The sequence below is a fragment of the Zonotrichia leucophrys genome, chromosome 4A (assembly GCF_028769735.1).
Source record: "Zonotrichia leucophrys gambelii isolate GWCS_2022_RI chromosome 4A, RI_Zleu_2.0, whole genome shotgun sequence".
Classification (NCBI taxonomy): domain Eukaryota; kingdom Metazoa; phylum Chordata; class Aves; order Passeriformes; family Passerellidae; genus Zonotrichia; species Zonotrichia leucophrys.
Window position 1 is genome coordinate 10,081,673 of NC_088174.1, and position 19,880 is coordinate 10,101,552.

The 19,880-nt window shown below is 36.4% G+C and overlaps 1 protein-coding gene across 6 annotated transcripts in view; it reads left to right on the forward strand.

Moving 5' to 3' along the window:
• The window catches only part of THOC2 (THO complex subunit 2), a 47,883-nt gene that overhangs the window by 7,710 nt on the left and 20,293 nt on the right, over window positions 1-19,880 (forward strand). For 4 of the 6 annotated variants that reach the window (XR_010440367.1, XR_010440368.1, XM_064713361.1 and 1 more), the window contains exons 4-20: window positions 700-751; window positions 2,203-2,273; window positions 2,927-3,048; window positions 3,783-3,916; window positions 4,988-5,154; window positions 5,884-5,976; window positions 8,275-8,430; window positions 11,355-11,527; window positions 11,649-11,844; window positions 13,027-13,068; window positions 13,750-13,791; window positions 14,774-14,904; window positions 14,991-15,092; window positions 16,309-16,393; window positions 17,380-17,473; window positions 17,910-17,990; window positions 18,261-18,357. Coding sequence is in view for 4 of the 6 variants with exons in the window: in XM_064713361.1 (XP_064569431.1) it covers window positions 700-751; window positions 2,203-2,273; window positions 2,927-3,048; window positions 3,783-3,916; window positions 4,988-5,154; window positions 5,884-5,976; window positions 8,275-8,430; window positions 11,355-11,527; window positions 11,649-11,844; window positions 13,027-13,068; window positions 13,750-13,791; window positions 14,774-14,904; window positions 14,991-15,092; window positions 16,309-16,393; window positions 17,380-17,473; window positions 17,910-17,990; window positions 18,261-18,357 (1,838 nt within the window). In the remaining 2 variants the exon portion in view is untranslated. The remainder of the gene's footprint in view (window positions 1-699; window positions 752-2,202; window positions 2,274-2,926; window positions 3,049-3,782; window positions 3,917-4,987; window positions 5,155-5,883; window positions 5,977-8,274; window positions 8,431-11,354; window positions 11,528-11,648; window positions 11,845-13,026; window positions 13,069-13,749; window positions 13,792-14,773; window positions 14,905-14,990; window positions 15,093-16,308; window positions 16,394-17,379; window positions 17,474-17,909; window positions 17,991-18,260; window positions 18,358-19,880) is intronic. The other 2 variants (XM_064713363.1, XM_064713364.1) reach the window with 1 other exon arrangement.

Below are 19,880 nucleotides of genomic sequence, written 5' to 3' on the forward strand. Positions count from 1 at the left end.
TTTCTTAAAATGCTTTGAATAAGTGGAGAAAGTAAGGAAGAGAGTCATTTCCTCTAAACTACCATGCTTACAAATATCAGTTTCTTAAGATAGTGAACTAGGAAAAAATACATTGAAAATCCTTTAGAAATGATTTCTTAATTTTGCTAAGTTGCTGTTTTGAGATGTGTATGGAACATTAAAGAAAAATGTGTTGCAATAATCTAGTGTAATCTTTGTGGTTTTTTTGAACTTGAGCATTGATGTTGAGGGAAGGCAAGGCTGTAGGGCACCTTGCTGTTGGGGTGGCATGAGAAATGTTGGATCTTTGGTTGCCATAGGAAATCAGAATCTGTTTGGTGTGTGAGAAACTGCAGGTCACTTTCTGAGCTCCTGCTCCTCACACAGCAACAAAGAGCCTTGAGCCAAGGAGGTGAAGGGACTATCGAGGGGGTTTGGCCCTGGTCACAAAACACACTTAAATTACATGTCAAGGTTACAGGGTGTCACTACATATCAATAGTTAGTTCAGCACTTACATTAGATATTAGTCACTAATTAAACACCTGCATTATTAATTTCAATTATTAATAATATAAATAATATGCATGACTAATTTATCTAAACTTTATGCTGATGCATTATTTTATATAATGCAAACATTTTCGAAGCTTGCATATTGGAATTTCTGCGTTCATTAAACGGGATCTTGTTCCCTAGGAATTCCGAGAAGACATGCCTTCTATCCTAGCTGATGTGTTCTGCATATTAGGTAGGTTGGGGTCCCTTCCTTTCAGCATTGCAACCCATTTGGAGAAATTCAAGTTTTGTGTACCTGCTTGTTGACTTCTTCAGGAAATTTCATTAAATCTGTAAAGCATGATTCCTCTTTACAAAGCATCTGTTGATGCTTCCTCAGTGTATCTGTACTTCACTTGTTAATGTCTTTTCATTCTGCTTTGTTCTGTTATAGTTTCCAGAAGTTGGCCTATTAAAGGCAGTGGAAGTTGATCTGCCAAGAATAGTTAAAGGAGCTAGCTTGTAAGAGTGTTGGATGTTAGATTAGAAGACTTAAATTAGCTGCTTCTTGAACTACAGGAATAACTGAAACTAGTGTATCTATCTGGCTTTTCTATTTATATTTCTTTTCCCTCTTTCCTTTAAGTTAGTGTGTAGCCAAATGCTTTCACTAGTAGCAGAGAATAGTGTGGCTAGGGAGCTGGGTTTGAACTTGGCAACAAAGGACATTTGACAATTTCTTGCTTGTTTCCTCTAACCCCTTTTTTACTCTAATCAGTATTTGCTACTATCAGGATTTTTTTCCCAGCTGTGTTTCAATATATGAGAATTTTGATTTGTCCACTCATCCACATACACTGGAAAAACTTTTAATGCAGCTTTTGTTCTTTGGCTGAGAGTCTTGGCTGCTGAGGTCCAGGCTGGTCTGACTGGTCTGTTGCTTCCACTTCTACCCTGCTACAGTCACTGGTTTTCAGTCTCTTTAGGGCCTTCTTTCTGACATATTTGTTGCTGATGTTTCCTCTGTGGGTATGTGTGGTGGGTTTCTTGTTGGTTTGTTTATTGTAAAGCCTGTCTTGCATTCTGTTAGGGAGTTTTCTACTCCTTGTGCAGCTCCTTACTTCCTATCATGATGTGCTTTTCTAAAAACTGCTTTAGAAGGTTTGCTTCCCTGGCCAGTGTTCCATGGCCTGTCTACCCACAGGAGGGAATTGCTTTCAGTAGTTGACAATACAGAAGGCATTAATGGTAATAGAGAACCACAGCTGGTAAGAGACTGCAGGCAGACAGTAAATGGTAGTTCTCTGAAGCCACAGGGAAAAAGATGAGAACATTACCTTAAGGCCAGGGTCATGCAGTTCTCTTCACTGGTTCATATTTCTGATTTTGTGCTTACTATTGATCTTTAATGCTTGCCATAAACATTATTGCAACAAAGAGAATGGCAAGAAAAATTACTGCAGCATTCCTCTGGTTTCTGTTTTACCTTTTCATGAGACTTGTGGATGAGTGAGAATTGTCATCAGGGTATTATGGTATTATCCCATGGGGGATGAGTGGGTGGGAAGTGGCAAGAAACTGCCATGCTATCAATAAGTTCCTTTGCCTTGTGTTATCATTAGTATTTATCAGAATAGTTCCTAAAAGAAGAAACTCTCAAAATTTCACAAGTAAAAATTGCTTTCTGCCCATCTTCTTTTGTAGATATTGAAACAAGTTGTTTAGAAGAAAAAAATAAGAGGGATCATTTTACACAACTGGTATTGGCCTGTTTGGTAAGTTATACCTGGAAAAATTGCATGTCAAAATTTGACAAGGAAAATAAGAGTGTTGAAACTTGATTTTATTTTTCTCCAGGAAAGACTGTAAGAGTGTTTTCCAAATGCCCAAATAATTTAAAAATTCATCTCCAAAGTGTTTGATAGAAGAGTACAGTACAGCTCCCTCTTGAGTTCTCTAAAGAGTTTTGAGAGAACTTAAATTTTTCTACCTGCAGGTTTACCAGAAATTTTTCTTCTGAGTTGCACTTCTTTATGTAATGTCCTCTTGTGTTTAGAAGTAACATTCCTAAATGCATGGGATAAGCTTGATTTGTAGGAAAGTTCAGCATATGAAAATAAGACTTCTTAAAAAATAAAGAATTATCTTTGTAAATATGCAGTTCTTGGTAGTAATGTTCCTGGGTGCTATGCAGTTTAACTAGCAGTTAGACTCTAGGGCTTTGGGGTGCTCTTGTATATAAAATCTACCATTGTAAAATTCCAGTTTCAGTTAATAGTGTGTCAGCTTTGTCAGCTTCTGTGTTTGAAGCAAAATGCAAACTCTTTTCTGTTGTAGTCAGAAAGCACATGTAGCATAAAGTAATAATTGTATGGTTTCTAGGTCTTTGTAATTGACAAATTTGGTGTGTGCTTTTGGTGTTTTTCAGTATCTTGTATCTGACACTGTCCTAAAGGAGCGTTTAGATCCAGAGACACTGGAGTCATTGGGACTCATCAAGCAGTCTCAACAGTTCAATCAGAAATCTGTTAAAATAAAGACAAAACTATTGTAAGTCTTGGGGCAAGGGGTGTCTGGGGAGTGGGTGGGGAAGGGCAATGATGATTAGTCTGGTAACAGTGTTTTCTACCAAGTGCTCAGTTTTCTTTGGGAAATATATTTTGTTGCATTTTAACTTGCCATTGACAGAAGAATTGTTTGCCCTTAGTTTTCAAACTCTTGAGAAGTATAAAATCTTTCTCATGTTATCTATGGGTTTTGCTACAGGGATTCCATATGCAGATATATGAATTTACAAAATATAACTAAATTAATTATTGCTCTTGCATCAGTTAAGAATAGGTTTTGTTTTCATAAGTAGGCAAACAGAGTTATTTTAGTTTGGGCAGCACAGATTGTTTTTTTGGTATAAGTTTGGTTTCTGTCTCTGCATCCAATGTTTCAGTGTCAAAGAACATCACATGAAACAAGAATAGATTCTTAAACATGGACTGCCACAGAGCAGTTCTCCAGAGTAGTGTGTAGAACAAGCTTTCCTGTTAAGTGTAAGTCTGATCTTTTTAATTGTCTGCATTTGAAATAAGAGCTGGATTTGTTTGGAGAGTGCATGCTACCTTACAGGTATTTTCATATACTGCATTTAATAACTTTTGCAACAGCACAGGTTAATAAGTTCTTAAAAATGTGTTCAGAATTAGCATTTTGTATAACAAATTGCTAAGACCATAAGTAAGCTTCACTGGATGCATATTACACAACAGTATTTAATTTCTCTTTATTTGCAGTTATAAGCAACAGAAGTTTAATTTGCTAAGAGAAGAGAATGAAGGTTATGCAAAGCTTATTGCAGAATTGGGTCAAGACTTATCTGGAAATATCACTAGTGATTTAATCCTTGAAAATATCAAATCTTTAATAGGTAAGGAATTTATTGAAAGAATATGAGCATTGGTTTTCCTGTATGATCTTATGACTACATAAAGTAGATCAGCTTGGATAGAATTATGGTATCTTTAAGTTCCTATTTCTCTGGAAAAATGAATTTTGGGAGTGTTGTGTAGGTACACAACTTAAAATACTGAATTTATGGTGTAGCCTTAGATATGCATGCTGTGATTTTAACATCTTTTGAAGATATGCTTGTCAGGCAGATTGGAGCATAACAAAGTAATGCTTTTTACTATTGAATATATCAGTTCAGTGCATGAGCATTCTTTTGTTCTTGAAGATACTGAATGAGTGATTCCTTGTGAAGAGAAATGAGAAGTAGTAAATGTTTTTCCTTTACCTAGTTCTTTTAGTGGTTTTTTCATATTTCTAAGTTGAGTGATGAAACAGGAAATACCTGTAATTACCCTTGTTTTAAACTTCTTTTTTGAACAAAGAATTCTTTACAATATATTGATGTTTGCACCAGTGCCTGTCTTATATGGTACCAGTGCAGTAATGGGCAAAAGGCTGTGCTGCCATTTTATAAAAAAAAATGCTTGCTCCCCTTCAAATAAAGAAACTCTGTTCTTCTCTGCTGGCAATAATGGTGAATTGACAGGGCAGGACCTCAGGAGGTTCAGGGTCTAGCTCAAACCAGAACAGCTTTTGGGCTGTAAAATAATGACTAGCTGGCTGATTGGTGTGACTGAATAAATGTGTGTGGCAGCGCAAGAGGAGGAGCAGCAGCCCATGCCTTTTGCTGGCCCTGTGGTGTTGGTGAGGTCGGGTTTTTAACTATTAAATGTTCTCTTTAAGTTGTTAATTTCTATTTTTGCTGTAATCTGGGTTGGAAGTCCTGTTTAATATTTTTGTGTAGTTCAATATTCTACAAATCACAATGATCTCTGCGGTGTTTATAGATGATCCAGATTATTTTGCTACTGATAAATCAGGCTCAAGTTTAACTGCAGAGAATTAATTTTAAAAGTTAATGGATTTGTGTTATAGAAACAGAGTGAAGATGAAAATTAAGCTTTCCTGCTCTGTTCTTCTCCACTAGGATGTTTCAATCTTGATCCTAATAGAGTTTTGGATATCATCCTAGAAGTCTATGAGTGCAGGCCTGAGTATGATGATTTCTTTGTACCACTGATAGAGTCTTACATGTACATGTGTGAACCTCAAACTCTATGCCATATCCTTGGGTTCAAATTCAAATTTTATCAGGTAATGTATTTCCATTATTCATTCTTGGGTTTTGTGGTTGGTGGTTGAACTGCAGTCAGTAAGAACAGATTTTCTGCAGTTGTTTGGTTTTTGTTTTGTCTTTTCTTTGGGTTTTTTGTTGCTTGTTTGATTTGGGGGGTTTCGGTTTTTTGTTGTTGTTGATTGGTCTTTTTGGTGTTTTTTTTTATTCACATAGAATTTAGTTTTTAAGTTGTAAAATTCTGGTATTAAAAGCAATAATTTCATTATTTGAGTGGGAGTCTCTTACCATATTTTACAGGAGAATGCTTAATATTCTCTTAAAAGAGCTGAAAACAATCTTGGTACCTTCCACTTGAACTTGTAGAGTTATGTAAGGGCTGGCATGAACAAAGAGAGTGTGCATTTTAAACAGGACTTAGCCCCAGGAGTGAGGAGCATATTTGCAGGGAATCATGGTTGATACTTGATAAAATACTCAGGGTTTTTTTTTTTTTTTTAAATGCATAGTTAGGAATTGCATACAAGAACTGTAGGGTGTGAAGGTAAAGGTTTTGTTTCTGAAAGTGCTCAATGTGTATTACAGTAAAGTCTAGTGACTTGGAAGTGATAGCTGTTAAATAACGTGGTGACAAGGAGAACTGTGGGTTAATATGTTTCATCTGAACAGAAATTGAGTGGTTTCTGTTTTATACTTTTCTGCTGTGGTCTGATTACTTTTTTCTTTTATTTCGATGTTGTCCATTTTAGGATCCAAGTGGTGAGACCCCTTCCTCCTTATACAGAGTTGCTGCTGTCCTTTTGCAACATAATCTCATAGACTTGGAAGATCTTTATGTTCATGTAAGTAACAGTACTACTCTGCTAGATGCCAAAACTAAGGACATTTTAAAAAAACAAAATCAGAGACTTCATCGTATTTCTAATTTTTTGAGTTCATGATATTCTGTGTAATACCTGTAGGTGTACAATATTTAGTGACTCTTAAAATTTTCAGTGCTTTCTTTATGCCACATATTCAAATAAGCACACATTGAAGTATAAATGCTGATAAACTTTATTTGAATTATCTGTGTAACATCCTCCAGATTTTCTACCTTCTGGCAGAGTAGGATGTTGGAGGTAAATGCCTGAGTAACCTTCCTTAAGAATTAGAGCCATCAAGTTCTACTTTACAAGATCAGTTTTTGAGAAAAGTGCTAGGACAATCAGCTCCAAACATTGTTCTAGTTTAATAGTAGGGTTATTTTTTAAAAATGCTTGCAGGTTCCTGAATAGGCCTCTCATGCTCTACAAGAATACTGACCTACATTTATTAGGTTGAAAGAAGGAAATGAACTTAGGTGTTCACATATAATCAGAGACTTATTTCTTTATAAACCAACATTCCAGTTTGGTGAATAGTTAACAGACTGTTGTAGCTATCAAATTATTTTACATTATATAAGAATTTTTAATTTCAGAATATCCATGGATAGTCTTAAGAAATTAAAGATTCACCTCTTCCACTGAAATCAAGGAAAGAGTTATAGTTGCATCTGTGGAAAGTTTGGAATGTAGTCCTGCCATTAATTTGTGTGGCATTTCCTAGCCTTAGTCACAATCTGATCAATACTGACTTGCCAATAACTGTCCCTGGCTTCATAGGAGTATTTTGGCTGAAAATGTGTTGGGTGGAGCAAGAGTAGGAGTGCATGTCTCAGATAATTGGTGTGGAGTGAGGAATGTGTGGTGATAAAGCTTGTTTTCAAGAGAATGTTTGTAAGCTTACAGAACATGCTCAGGCTTGGGGTTACAGTTACTGTGCAATCTCAGCTCAGACCTGTGCAGGTGTGGGCATGTTTCATTCCAGTCTCAGGTTCAAGGGTCCCTGCAGTCATTTCCAGTGTTCACCTGCATGGTGGTGATTCTCTGTCTCATTCCAGGGTCTCTCTGCCAGTCTGTCTCTGCATGTTTGACCTGGTGTATTTTTTAAAATCTCTTCTCAGTTCAGGCTTAATTTAACTTGCTATGAAAGTTTCTATTGAATAGCATGTAGGTGTTGAGTCTGGAGGGGTGTTCATTGTGTGGCTCCCACAGGAGAGCACTGCCAGGATTATCACTCATATTTAGAATGTTCTCCCCACCTCTGCCCTCCCTGCCCTTCCAAGCCTGTAAAAACTGTTCTCAGTCTGTGTATACACACAGCCATGCAGAATGCTTGGCATCCTAAAGATACAATTTACCCATTGAAATTCCACACTAGCTGCTTCTCGGTGAAGCTTATTTCTGTGAAATGCAGGAGTTCTTTCCTCCTTCAATGATCAGTTTGAGCAAAGAAAAACCAATAAAAATCTTCTCTGGTTAAAACCATTAGAAGAAGAGAAAAGTGCATTGAAGAGGTCATGACTCTGCAGTAAGTTGATTACTTACTTGCAGGGAAAGTGTCATCTTGGTTTCAGGAGCTAAATTGAAGTTTGGCTTTGTCAGAAATGGAGTTTTTCTTTTGTCTCACAACTTGACCTTTTAACCACTGAGTGTAGGTTTATATTCCTCACCCTGATTATTCTTAAGTACAAGACTGTGCTGAGGTTTTCTACATATCAGGTACTTTATTTAAGATGGTTTTTAAAGAACATATATAACGTGTGTTTAATTCACATTGCTCATAAATAAAAAATTATGTACACTTTGAATGTTATTTCTTTAAAATAAATGTGTAATGAGAGTGTGTTGCTAAGTAGGTTACCTGGTTTTCCTTGGTGATTAAATTTTGCTTCCCTTTAGATCAGCAATATTTTGGATATTCACTTGGGTTGAAGGCACTGAGTTGTGTTAATGTTATCATGAATTAGGTATATAATTGTCACCATATAGCTGGATTTGTTGTCTGAGTCCCCCTTGCTGGAGGGCAAGGGGGACTCAGACAACAAATGGTTGTGAAGAAGTAGAATGGTATTATTTCTCATGAGTCCTTGATTTCAGAATGGTCTGCTATTAGTGTAATTCCCTGTTTGGGATGATGGCAGCAAGGAAAAGAAACTGGTACCCTGAAACACTGTCAGATGAGTAACAAGAAAGGCCAAAGTTCTTCTCCAAGCTCAGGTGATCCACAGCAGGAGTTGTCACTTCAATTTTGAGATATAATATTCTGTTTTTCAGCTTCTACCAGGGGATAATGCCATCATTGAGGAACACAAGCGAGAGATAGTGGAAGCTAAACAAATTGTCAGAAAACTTACCATGGTTGTCTTATCATCTGAAAAGACTGAAGAAAAAGAGAAAGAAAAGGAAAAAGAGGAGGAGAAAACAGAAAAGGTGACTGAGTAGCTTTCTTTTCAGTAACAGTATTTGAATTACATAAAACAATTGTTTTAGAAACATATTAATTTAAAAAGCAGTTGTGTGCTTCTTTGATGGCTTGTATTAGTCTTCCAGCCACACTTCTGATATATTGAATGTGCAAAAATGCATGGTTTGGGGTTTGTTCTGGATTTCTGTACATGAAATATTCTTGGTTCTATGGCTAATTGAATTCTTGCTTCCCGTTTTGTTGTATTGGCTCCATTAAGTATGCCCCAGCATTTATTCACTTCACAGCCTTTAACAACTGCACTTCTAGGATTTGTGATAGTGTAATCCTAGTTGATTTCATAAAAATAAGGATGTTAATTCTCTCAGTCAAGAATTGGGACATAAAGAATTGCCAGACTAAGGAATGTTGGTGTAATTATCCTGCATTGTAGAAAAAGCTTATAACTGAGGATTTCTACTTGTAACTGCTCACTATGCTTTCTTTTAAGCCTGTATCTCCATATGTGTAAATTTAACTCTTCATTTAAGTTCCTACTAAGTCAGATTTATGTTGCCCTAGGTCTAATTTGATTTAGTGTGTCCAAGCCTTATTTAAGAAACAAAGTTATTTGATCTCTTAGAGGCTCTTCTGTTATCATCATTATTTGAGTGCTTAAGTGCTTCTTAAACACTGTATTTAAAACAAAAAAGAAAAATAAATGCTTGATACATGCATTTTTAAGTTGCATGCTGGAGTGAGGGGAGGGATCCATCAGTCTTAGTGGTGTCTGTTCTTGAATTTCTGTATCCAGCTGTATTCCTTATCAATCTGGTTTGTCTACCTATTCCTACATCTTCTACACCACCTTGATTCTGGTAATCTCTGACCTTCCTTTCTCCTTTCATTTTTCTTTCCTGGCTTGAAAAATCTAATTCCATTTTCTTCCCTCAGGCCCCTGATACAGTTGTTGCCCTCTGACTCTCAGCTGCAGCACAGCTGCTGCCAATTTCTTTCACTCGCTTGAAATTTCTGATCCCCTCCCTTTTGCTTACAGCACATTGCTTTGGCCCACCTTCTCTGCTGTCAGAGGGGGCTGCCCAGAATTCTCTGAAGTGTGCTTGTCACCCTCTTCTGATGGAAAAATAAACTCTTGATGGGACATGGGGAGTGTAGCAAGGAATGTCAGAGGAATTACATTGCAAGTCATGTCAGAGGAGTTAAGACAGCTTTCATGACTAAGCTTTAGAATTAAGAACTAGGGAATTTTAAGCTTTAGCAGAAACTGTAGCATTTTTCTGAAGGATTAAAATGACAAAGTCTGTGCCTGTGTGATGGGAAAATTAAGAGCTGTACTTAACAGAAACCAATTTCTGTGACTGCACACATTGTTATGCAATGCATGCTGTTTCTTAGAAGCTTGTTTCTGTGTTAAAAGTATTTTTGTATGTGCTTAGCTGTGCACTTCGTGGCAGTTAGGGGAGTAACTACACGTGAAAGGTGTGGGTAGCCCAAGTTTAGGCACATTGTATCCAGCACATCATTTAATGTACTGGTGTTGATACAGTATCATGGAATAAATGCCTGCTTAAGGAAAGCAGCCTTTAAAAAGTATTGACCGGACTCTTTTTTAGATCCACAAGGTGCTTATTCTGTGTGGTTAAAATTCATTATTATCTAATGACTCTAATATGGATGATTTAGTCTTGACAAATGTGCTGCCTGCTTTTGCCTTTGAAGGTGCATTTGCCATAAGTGTGTGATGGGACGTGCAGCCAGGTCAGAGTGTGGGCAGCAGGAATGGCTTTGACAGCAGTTCCAGACTGACCCCTCTGTGCCAGACATGTCTTGGCTTTCGGAGAGCTCATGTCAGAACATGCTTACCCAAAAGTCAAGCAGCATGTGAGCTCCATAAGTTCAGCATGAATAGAGACCTGACTTGGTTTTGCTGTACATTTTACCACATGCTGTGCTGTTTTCTATTTTCAAAACTATCAGAAAAATATTTGCCATTGTTAAAGTTTTAAAAGGGGAAAAAACCCCACTAAAACCATGCAAACTGTAGAAGCAAAGGAGTGTCTGTTTTGTAAGTAATTATTGTTCTTGTCAGTCTGCCTTTTCTGCTTGTGTGGTTTAAATAAAATTATATTTTGCTTTAAAATAATAAAAACATTTTGTCCTAGACTTGTAATCTTCCTTCCCTGGGTGTAAACATCATCATGGGCTTGTTGTTACTTACAGCTAGTTTTCCTTACTGTCAGTCACTTAGGAATAGACTTTTACCTTGGGGGCCGGGAAAAACCAATTTATAACAAAATCTGTCAATACCATGCCCCTGAAAAAGTGCTTCAAGGCAAGACCTTAATTTTAGAGTCCTGTTTCCTCTTATGCCTGTATTGCAGTGGGAATTTTGGAAAAACTTTGTGTAGACTTGCACTCAAGTCCAGAGTCTCCTAGAATAGGTGCTAATGTGAAACTTATTGTACAGGCACACTAGGATGGAGAAAGGGTTTGAGTGTGGCTTAGCTTTTTTTTTAATTCTAATCTGCTTTTGCAAGAGAAGTTTGTGCTTGTAAACTCAGAAAAACACACAGCATAAAGGATTCTCAAGTGCTTGCATTGTTCTTAAAATGTCCTGTAAGGAAATAATAAGCTGCAATAGATTGTGACAGTTTGAAAAATACGTGATCAGACATACATCAGACAACTTTATAAATTTGTTTCATTTTTAACTTTTTCTTTGATCTAGATGTTAAATTCTACATGGATTGGTTTATAACTTCTTTTGAGGTTTTCTTACTGTCTTAATGTCTAGCTAAATTTTATTTTGCCTATGTGTTTATTACACGGTTGATATACATGGCTTTTTTCTCTAGCTGTGGATCGCAGCTGCTTAAGGAGAAGTATTAAAGAGACTTTATGAACACACTTTTTCTTTATTATCTTCCAGCCTCCTGATAATCAAAAACTTGGTTTATTGGAAGCCTTATTAAAAATTGGTGATTGGCACCATGCCCAAAGCATTATGGACCAGATGCCTCCATTTTACTCCACCTCGCACAAGCCGATCGCCATCGCGCTGTGCCAGCTCGTCCACGTCACCATTGAGCCTCTGTACCGCAGGTAGGGCACAGCCACAGTGCTGCTGCTGCACAGGGGAAAAAGAATTTCTTTACAGCCTAATTAGAAATACATTTCTAAAGTTTTCTATTTCATATGGAATGCTGCACGTTTTGTTTTTCAGAGTTGGTGTACCTAAAGGAGCTAAAGGGTCACCAATTTCCTCTTTGCCAAACAAGAGAGCACCAAAACAAGCAGAGAGCTTTGAGGAATTGAGAAAGGAAGTGTTCAACATGCTTTGTTACCTTGGTCCTCATCTGTCCCACGATCCCATTTTATTTGCAAAAGTGGTGCGCCTTGGAAAAGCATTTATGAAAGAGGTTGGTATGACTCAACAGCTGGTCAAAACATGAAAAGTACCAATTACTCTGATGTCAAAAAATGCTTGTCTTGCCAATTGTGTGATATTCTAATGCTAAAACAGAGGGTCTTGACTAAGGACAAACATGGAGAATCTTACTTTAATTTTGGATCAATTATATGATCTATAAACATCTTTATGAGCAACTTAAGGCACTTTAGATTTGTAACCACTGATATTTAGTGATAGCTAATTTCCTATTATGGTATTCATATTTTAAAGTATTATCTGTGTGTGTATAATTAAAAAACCCAACAGACATATGGTACTGATGTCTGGAAGTTGTTCTACATTATTGCAGCAACAATGTAATCAGCAAGGATTGATAACCTAATACACGTGCAGTACAAATAATTTCAGCTTTCTGTTCCAGCTGTTAGGTTACTTGGGGGAAACAGGGGATGTTGCATCCTTTTACTTCTTTTTTTTCCCCCTGTTCTGCCTAGTTAAAATGCTGCTGGTATTGATCTTGTGTCAGTGACAAATCTTTAGATGCTGCTAAGGATGAGTTTGATGTGGAAATCACTTCAAGTTGCCAACTTCAGAAATTAACTGATCTCTTGAGATGGGTTACTGTCTTTTGACCATGTGTGTCTATTTTGTTCAAAATAGCAGATTTTGTCAAGAGATTTTATTCTTGTTAGGTTCCAAGATGCCGTGATAGGGATAGAGACCTACAATAACTTTGGTTCCCATGTAGTCTTTGTAATAAAATCAGAGAACCTTCAACTATTTCCCTACTTCCATATTTCTGTATAATTTCTTGGCATCTTCTCATCCAGAATGGTAAGATTTCCCAGTGGTAAATACTCTGGTTTCATAGCACGCTCATTTCTTGCTGGCCAGTGAGAAGACTGATATCACTTCAGTGGTAACTGCACTGTCAGTGCAAAATAGCTAAGTGGGAAATTATCATTTTAAGGTACTAATGCATTTTATTGCTGTCAGCAGACTATTAGGACTACTTTGTAATTGAAGTATTGAAGGTTTGTGAGAAAGCCCTGTTTCTGAGGATATGTACACTGGAATGGAGATTACATGGTTATAGGAATCTCTCATGCAGGTTTACTGTAAATATTCTTATATGACAGTTTAATGTATTTCTGACAAGAATGAGCAACATTTTAGCTATTTGCTCTAGGTTGGAACTGTGAAGAAATTCGTCAGTGACAGAGTGGTTAAGGTAACATAGGGAAAGTTATTTTTAATGCATTGTTGCCATCAGCATGTTCTAGTTGTGAAATTACATTTAACACGCAGTAGAAATACTTGTAACTGAAGGTAATTTGACTCTAAGTTAACCCATATAGTAGTTAGTTAGACTACTAACACTGCACTGCAGCTTTCATGCTAAAGTGTACCTTTAAAATAATTGTGCACTTACTGGTGTGATAGCTTAATATGCTTTTCATGGTGAGTGGAGCAAGCAGAGAGAAAAAGTAATTTAATAACGAAGACTAAAAGCTTAAGAGGGTGTTAGAGAGGAAGATGGGGGAGATAATCTATGGCTGTTGGTAACTGCATTGGAAATCCTCAGATTTTTTAGGTAGAAGGTGGATGCTTAGGCAATTTTTTTCCTCTCCAGTAGGAAAATACAGTATTTCACATGTAATAGCAAGTTTCCTTGTAGCTCTAGTTGTTACTTCTTTTTGGACAAAATTGTACAAACCCCCTCTAAGTAAGGAATGTGTTTCATCCATGCATTTGAATTTCTATTTAAAAATACTTTAATGCTGGCAGATATGGCAGATTAAACATTTAAGAGATGCTTGGCCCTTCAGGTTTATGCTTGTGCTGAGATAGCTCTTTTCTGAACTCTGTTACATTAACTGTGCTACAATTAACGTGGTTGTCTTTGTTATAGTTTCAGTCTGATGGGAGCAAACAGGAAGATAAAGAGAAAATGGTGAGTTTTGGAGGAAAGTGTTTTTATGCAAGATTGTAATGCTGACCAAATCTGCATTTTACTTCTTATTTGCTTGGAATCAGCTGGAAATCCTCCAGCTATTTATTCTATAAATGTACTTCGTGGTGGGGAAAAGCATAGAGAAAAGACAAATTGGAAGTAAGAGAGGACTTTATTGGTACAATGATTTTTTCTTTAATTGCTTAATTTATTACTTCAAAATTTTCTAATTTATTATCAGTATTGTTCACAATGAAATCCAAGTGTTCAGTAGAAATCTAACTTGGAAAACAAGTGTTTGATTTTTTTAAAATGAACAAATGGGTTTTCAGTATGAAGTTTTTGCAGTTTTCTTTGTTACTTGTTCCTCTTTCTCACTTATCCTGATTTCCTGAATTATTGCAGAGAAAATCCCTTCTGGGTTTTGTGTTTTGTTTTGGTTGTTTTTCACTGCTGCTATAGTTATTCTAAAATAGCTCAGCAGAAAAGAGGACTGTTTAAGAAAGGTTGAGGGTGGTAGGATACTGAAAACATGGTAATTGGAAATATGTCTTGCAAACGTGTATAACGCCTTTGGGCTTTTATCTGAAATTTTGAAAATTGAAGTAAAGGTGGGGAATACCTCAATACATTGAAAGCTGTTGACGAAATGAATTTTTTCCTGTGTTGCACTTCATGCAAATCCATACAATATCTTTTTTTAATGGTTCATTTGATTCAAAAATGAATGCAACCTGCTGAAGATTTCAGCAGCTTTGTTCTAGTATCTTATATAGGCAGATATGATATTGGCAGTAAATTATTGACTGGATGATTTATGATGGGAGATATTGCAAGATACTATTTAGATTTTTGTTCTGGAAATCTTAATCTTGTAGTGTATTTTTTTAAAATCAAATTTTCCATTTGTGCATCTGCACACTGCATGTCTAACACTGCTTCTGAGGCACATCCTGATGGTTTCCTTTTGTCTTTATCCCAGGAAACACTGTTCAGCTGTTTGTTGAGCATTACTGATCAAGTCTTGCTTCCATCTCTTTCCTTGATGGACTGCAATGCATGCATGTCTGAGGAATTGTGGGGGATGTTCAAAACCTTTCCATACCAGTACCGGTGAGTGGAATGATTTGTTTCCATCCTTTGGAATGTGCTGCTGAATTGTCAGTTCTGAAATTCCTTTTCCTGTGAAACATTTCCAGGTACCGCCTCTATGGGCAATGGAAGAATGAAACGTACAACAGTCACCCACTGCTTGTGAAGGTTAAAGCCCAAACCATAGATAGAGCCAAATACATCATGAAGTAAGTAGTCAATTCCCAGAAATAATTATAAACTGTAGTACAGTCTATTGCATGTCACCAGCTGGAGAAAAAAAAGCTTGACAAATACATTCGCTGTCTAATGACTTAGTAATTTCCCAAATAGTTCTTGTTCATAAAGCATTTAATGTATTGTGGTTAAAAACCATCAAATAAGCAAGAATACAGACAAATTTGTCACCAGTAAGGGTACATAATCTCTGACAAATGTCCCATTAAATGACTTAAAACCTTTTCCATGGGGAAGGTTTTTGATAAGTTGCTTTTCTTATGAAATGTACAAGTGCTACATATTTCCTTTAGGTATGGAGACTCTTCTCCAGAGTCTCTAGAATTGTCAAGTTCTCTGTAGATTTGAATGTATGGCAGTGAGGTGAACAGAATGATTTATTCTCACCCTCAAGTGGGCTCACAGCAATTCCAGATTTACCTCACATTTGATGTCGCTGTCAAGTGAATTAGGTTCTCCATTTGCCAAAAGCAGATGGTGTGGTGTCAAAATGTGGATAATCAGAACCCTTCCATATAGGCAAGACAGCAATTGTTTCTGGATAAAAGTCTCTGCACTCAGAGCTGTGAAAGCTGGGAACAACTGTTTTGATTCCCTTCTGACTTGCTGCATGCACCATGAACCTTTCCCCCTTCCCTGCACAATGGATTTCAGCTGTGCAGGTGAACCATGGTGCTGTCAGCTGTTGAAGGTCAACAGCTTTGTGTGTAATTTACTGTCAACTTCAGCTTTCAGGCTGAGCTCAGATCTTCAGTAGGAAATGCTGTGGAGCTGTAACACACAGAAGGAAATACTGTTTTTCAATGTACTGAATGCAACAAAAAATGATCTGTGGCTAAGTTAAATTTCCAGGAGCAACTAACAGCATCACATGGTAGTTTGATGTATGTGCTACAGGTTTCACTGATGACTTTGGAAAGCAAAATGTTGGAATTTGAAGCTAGAATATGTCATAGTACATAGTCCATAGTAACAGAGGGACAGCTGGACTGGTTGTACTGTCTGCGTCTTGGAGGATTTCTCTATTTCCAGTTCTCAGCAGATTAGCATTTCTGAGGTGTCTTGAAAATACATTTGCTAACAAGAATTTAGTTTCTGAGACTTACAAAGATATTTCTTCACTGAAACTGACATGTTTTAATATTCTTCTAGCTTATCTTTTGTAATAAACTATGTTCTCTTTTACAGGCGTTTAACTAAGGAAAATGTGAAACCCTCTGGAAGACAAATTGGGAAGCTCAGCCACAGCAATCCTACAATTTTATTTGATTATGTACGTAGTTACATGTATTTAATGCTATCTCATCTTGTCAACAGATAATTGAAGCTCAGAAAGGGGCCTGCAGTTCTAATTTCATTATTTTTTACTTTTGATGCAAATTTTAAAACATAGTAGTTTTTTATAGTGCGCATAGTAAGATACTAAATATGACTTAATAATACTTAGTGACATATTAAATGTGGAAACATGTCTTGAATAACCAACTGCAGAAAAAAATTAATTTGAGATAGCAGAGGTGGATCTCAGGCACAGGGATTGCTGATCACATTATGCAGAATGCAAAATCAGGTTAAGTTGCTCTGACAGCTGTCTATGAGTGGGGTGGATAAAGATCAGATTCTTCCATTTAGAGGAAAACTTAAAGCTTTGAAGTCTGAAATACACTTATGAAGTTGGGAAGGGTTTTTAAGATTGCTTAGTGCTACAGAGTGTTGGAGGGGTGTAAAAATGTGTTGATGGGCCTCCACCTTATTCACAAATGTGACCTAAGAGTATGGATTGACCTGTTTTTAGATTGTACTGGAAGAAATTACTGCTGCATGTACGAAAGAGAACATCCTAGAACTTGATTAATGCAGTTTACTTGTAGTCTTTCGTGACCTAGCTTCATGGTGCTGGGGTTTTTTTTAACATTCTTTTATTACTGTATGTAGCAGCAGGAAATCTTGCTGCTAAGGTTTAGCATTCTTAAGGAATATTAGGAAAAAATGGTTTTGTTATTTTATTTGCTGATAATTTGAAAGAGAAATAAGGAATTGTTTTTACATGTTAGAGACATGTTTCACTGGTATCCTTAAGGTACTAGCTAGGTTAATGAGCTTGCCTATTTACTTTGGCAGTTGTTTAGGACCTTTGAAAAAATTAATTTTAAGCATGTTTTCTGTAGGTTTTGAAGACAAGTATTGTTAAATGCTTTTATTATGTGAAAGATAAGGAATACTGTCCCTGTTCAGCTGAATGTCTGTTGTAACTTGCAGATTTTATCACAAATACAAAAATATGATAACTTGATAACTCCGGTTGTTGATTCGCTGAAATACCTCACTTCCCTGAACTATGATGTCTTGGCATGTATCCTTTGATTTAAATTACTGCATCACTTATTGATAAAGCTGCAATTGTAGCCAGATTGAGTGTTATCTGTGAGTAAATATTGCCTCTGTTTTCTCTTCTTGCTGCTTTTTGCTGGAAATCTCAGTGAAGTTTACAAATACCTTTGCACTTGTAGTGGATTGTGGAACCCTCTCTATTATTCTTTCACATTATGAAAATTATTCTTTGTTTTTACTACTTTCAATCTTGAAGGCATAGTCATCTTGTAAATAGTGAGGTAAATTCTGCTTTTAGGTTACTATTTCACGGTTTTATTTTTTTTCAAACCATAGTTATGTTAGTGATTGCTGTACTTACATATTGTGTTCATATATTACAAAAGCCAGAAAAGCAAGTCCTTGTAACTTTTGTGTTTGTAAGTTGAGGAGAAGTACTCTCTTTAACTCCACTAAAGATTGTATCATTGAAGCATTGGCAAACCCTGAGAAGGAGAGAATGAAGCATGATGACACTACAATCTCAAGCTGGCTTCAGAGTTAGTATTCTTGTTTTATTTGTTACAGTAATGTTTAAAATAATTCACCTCCCCCATGATCTATTCAACCATTGATCATTATAATCAATATTTCACTTGCACCTACTGGCTAATATTTTAAGCAAAATGGAGAGCTGTCAAGTTTAATCAATAGGAATTTTTTTCCCCTTTTGTGTTCCAGAAATGCATGTATTGCTAAGATGCCATATGCAGTTGGTTAATGTTTGTTTAATAAGCAGGGGCAGTCATAGCTGTTTCTCTTTGCCTCAGGTCTGGCAAGTTTTTGTGGTGCCGTTTTCCGAAAATACCCGATTGAACTGGCAGGCCTCCTGCAGTATGTAGCCAACCAGCTGAAAGCTGGCAAAAGGCAAGTATTGCACAGTGGATCCTTATAAACTCAGTTTCTATGAAGTGTTATTTAGGTGTTTGCTGATCCACAGACACTCAGTGTAGTTGTTGCTCTAGTAGTGGTAAACTCCATTCAGAGCACTGGGAAGGGTTAAATAGCAGAAAGAAAGAATGATACACTCTTTTCCTCTAATTGTATAGCTGTGACATTCTTGAAGCAATGATTTTTCATCTTTAACTTATTTTAATAGTTTTATTATTACCTAACCAGATAGGGGAAAAAACCTTCCAGTGTATTATTTCATCATACACATTATTGTACATTATTTGAAAAATAAGTGTCCATTATATAAAGCAGTGTGACTGTTACAGTTTGTTTTTCTTTTCTCATAATGTCTTCTCTGCAGGGATGGCTCTTAACATTTTAATATTATTTAAGTACTTTATCCAGTTTATTTAGTGGTAATTGAATTGCTTCTTCATGTGTCAATGTCAATCATAATTCAAAACAAGGTTTCCAATTAGACTTTTCCTTTTGTCTTTCCATTGTCATCATTAGTATTATTGTTTCATTTACTTTTTTGGTTTTAATTTTATCACATAGGTGAGTATCAGCCTTTTTCTATTAGGAATCCCCATGTACTGAAAGGCACCTTACCAATGGTGATAACACAGCATGCTATTTCAGGGTAGTTACATTGAGAAATGTAGTTTTTTCCCCTTCCCTGCAATGTAGACATTCAGTCTCATATGCTCCTCTGTCCCTACATTTTGTTCTGATGATGGCAATCACACTGAGCTACAGAGGAAGGGTAAGTAATGTTTATTGTCTTTCCTCAAAATCACAACTGTAAGTATTTTGGGGAAAAAAGTCAGTGTAATACTTGGGATAATAAAATTAAATGGATTTACTGGTGTGGCCAGTTTCATAGGACTGCAGTATTCAGGTATTGGAGCTTATGCTGATATTGCACAGTTCCTACACAGAAAACATACTTATGGTTGGAACAGCAAACAAAAATATAAGCCATATGAATTATTTAAAGATGAATCTTTGTTTTGGAAAGCATGGGTAAATGATTTTATAAGTTAGTCACACAAATTTCAGAAGTTAACTGGAAAACATTGCTGCTTTGTGTGATTGGGATACAATTAACAGTACTTCTGTTGAGTAAAAGTCATTGTCTTTATGGAGTTCAGAGCAGGAAGTAAAACCTTGTCTCTGGGCAGGGTGATTATTGGAATGTTTTGTATATTCTCTGTTTCAAGTAAAAATAGGATGTTTTCCATGTTTCCAAGTAACCTCTCCAGACTAACTTTGCCAGTGCATTTCCAAGGCTCTGTACTATTCTAGAAATCCTTAACAAAATATAAAGCATTCGTGAAGCAGTTGTATAGATACAGTTTGAAACATGGAAAGCAACAAAAAGAGGCACTAAACATTGATAAATCTGCTGATACTTAATAGCACCACATTCCCTACCATCTTCATGTCCAACTGTTGAATGATTGCATTGCTTTTAAGTACTAGCTTTTTACTTG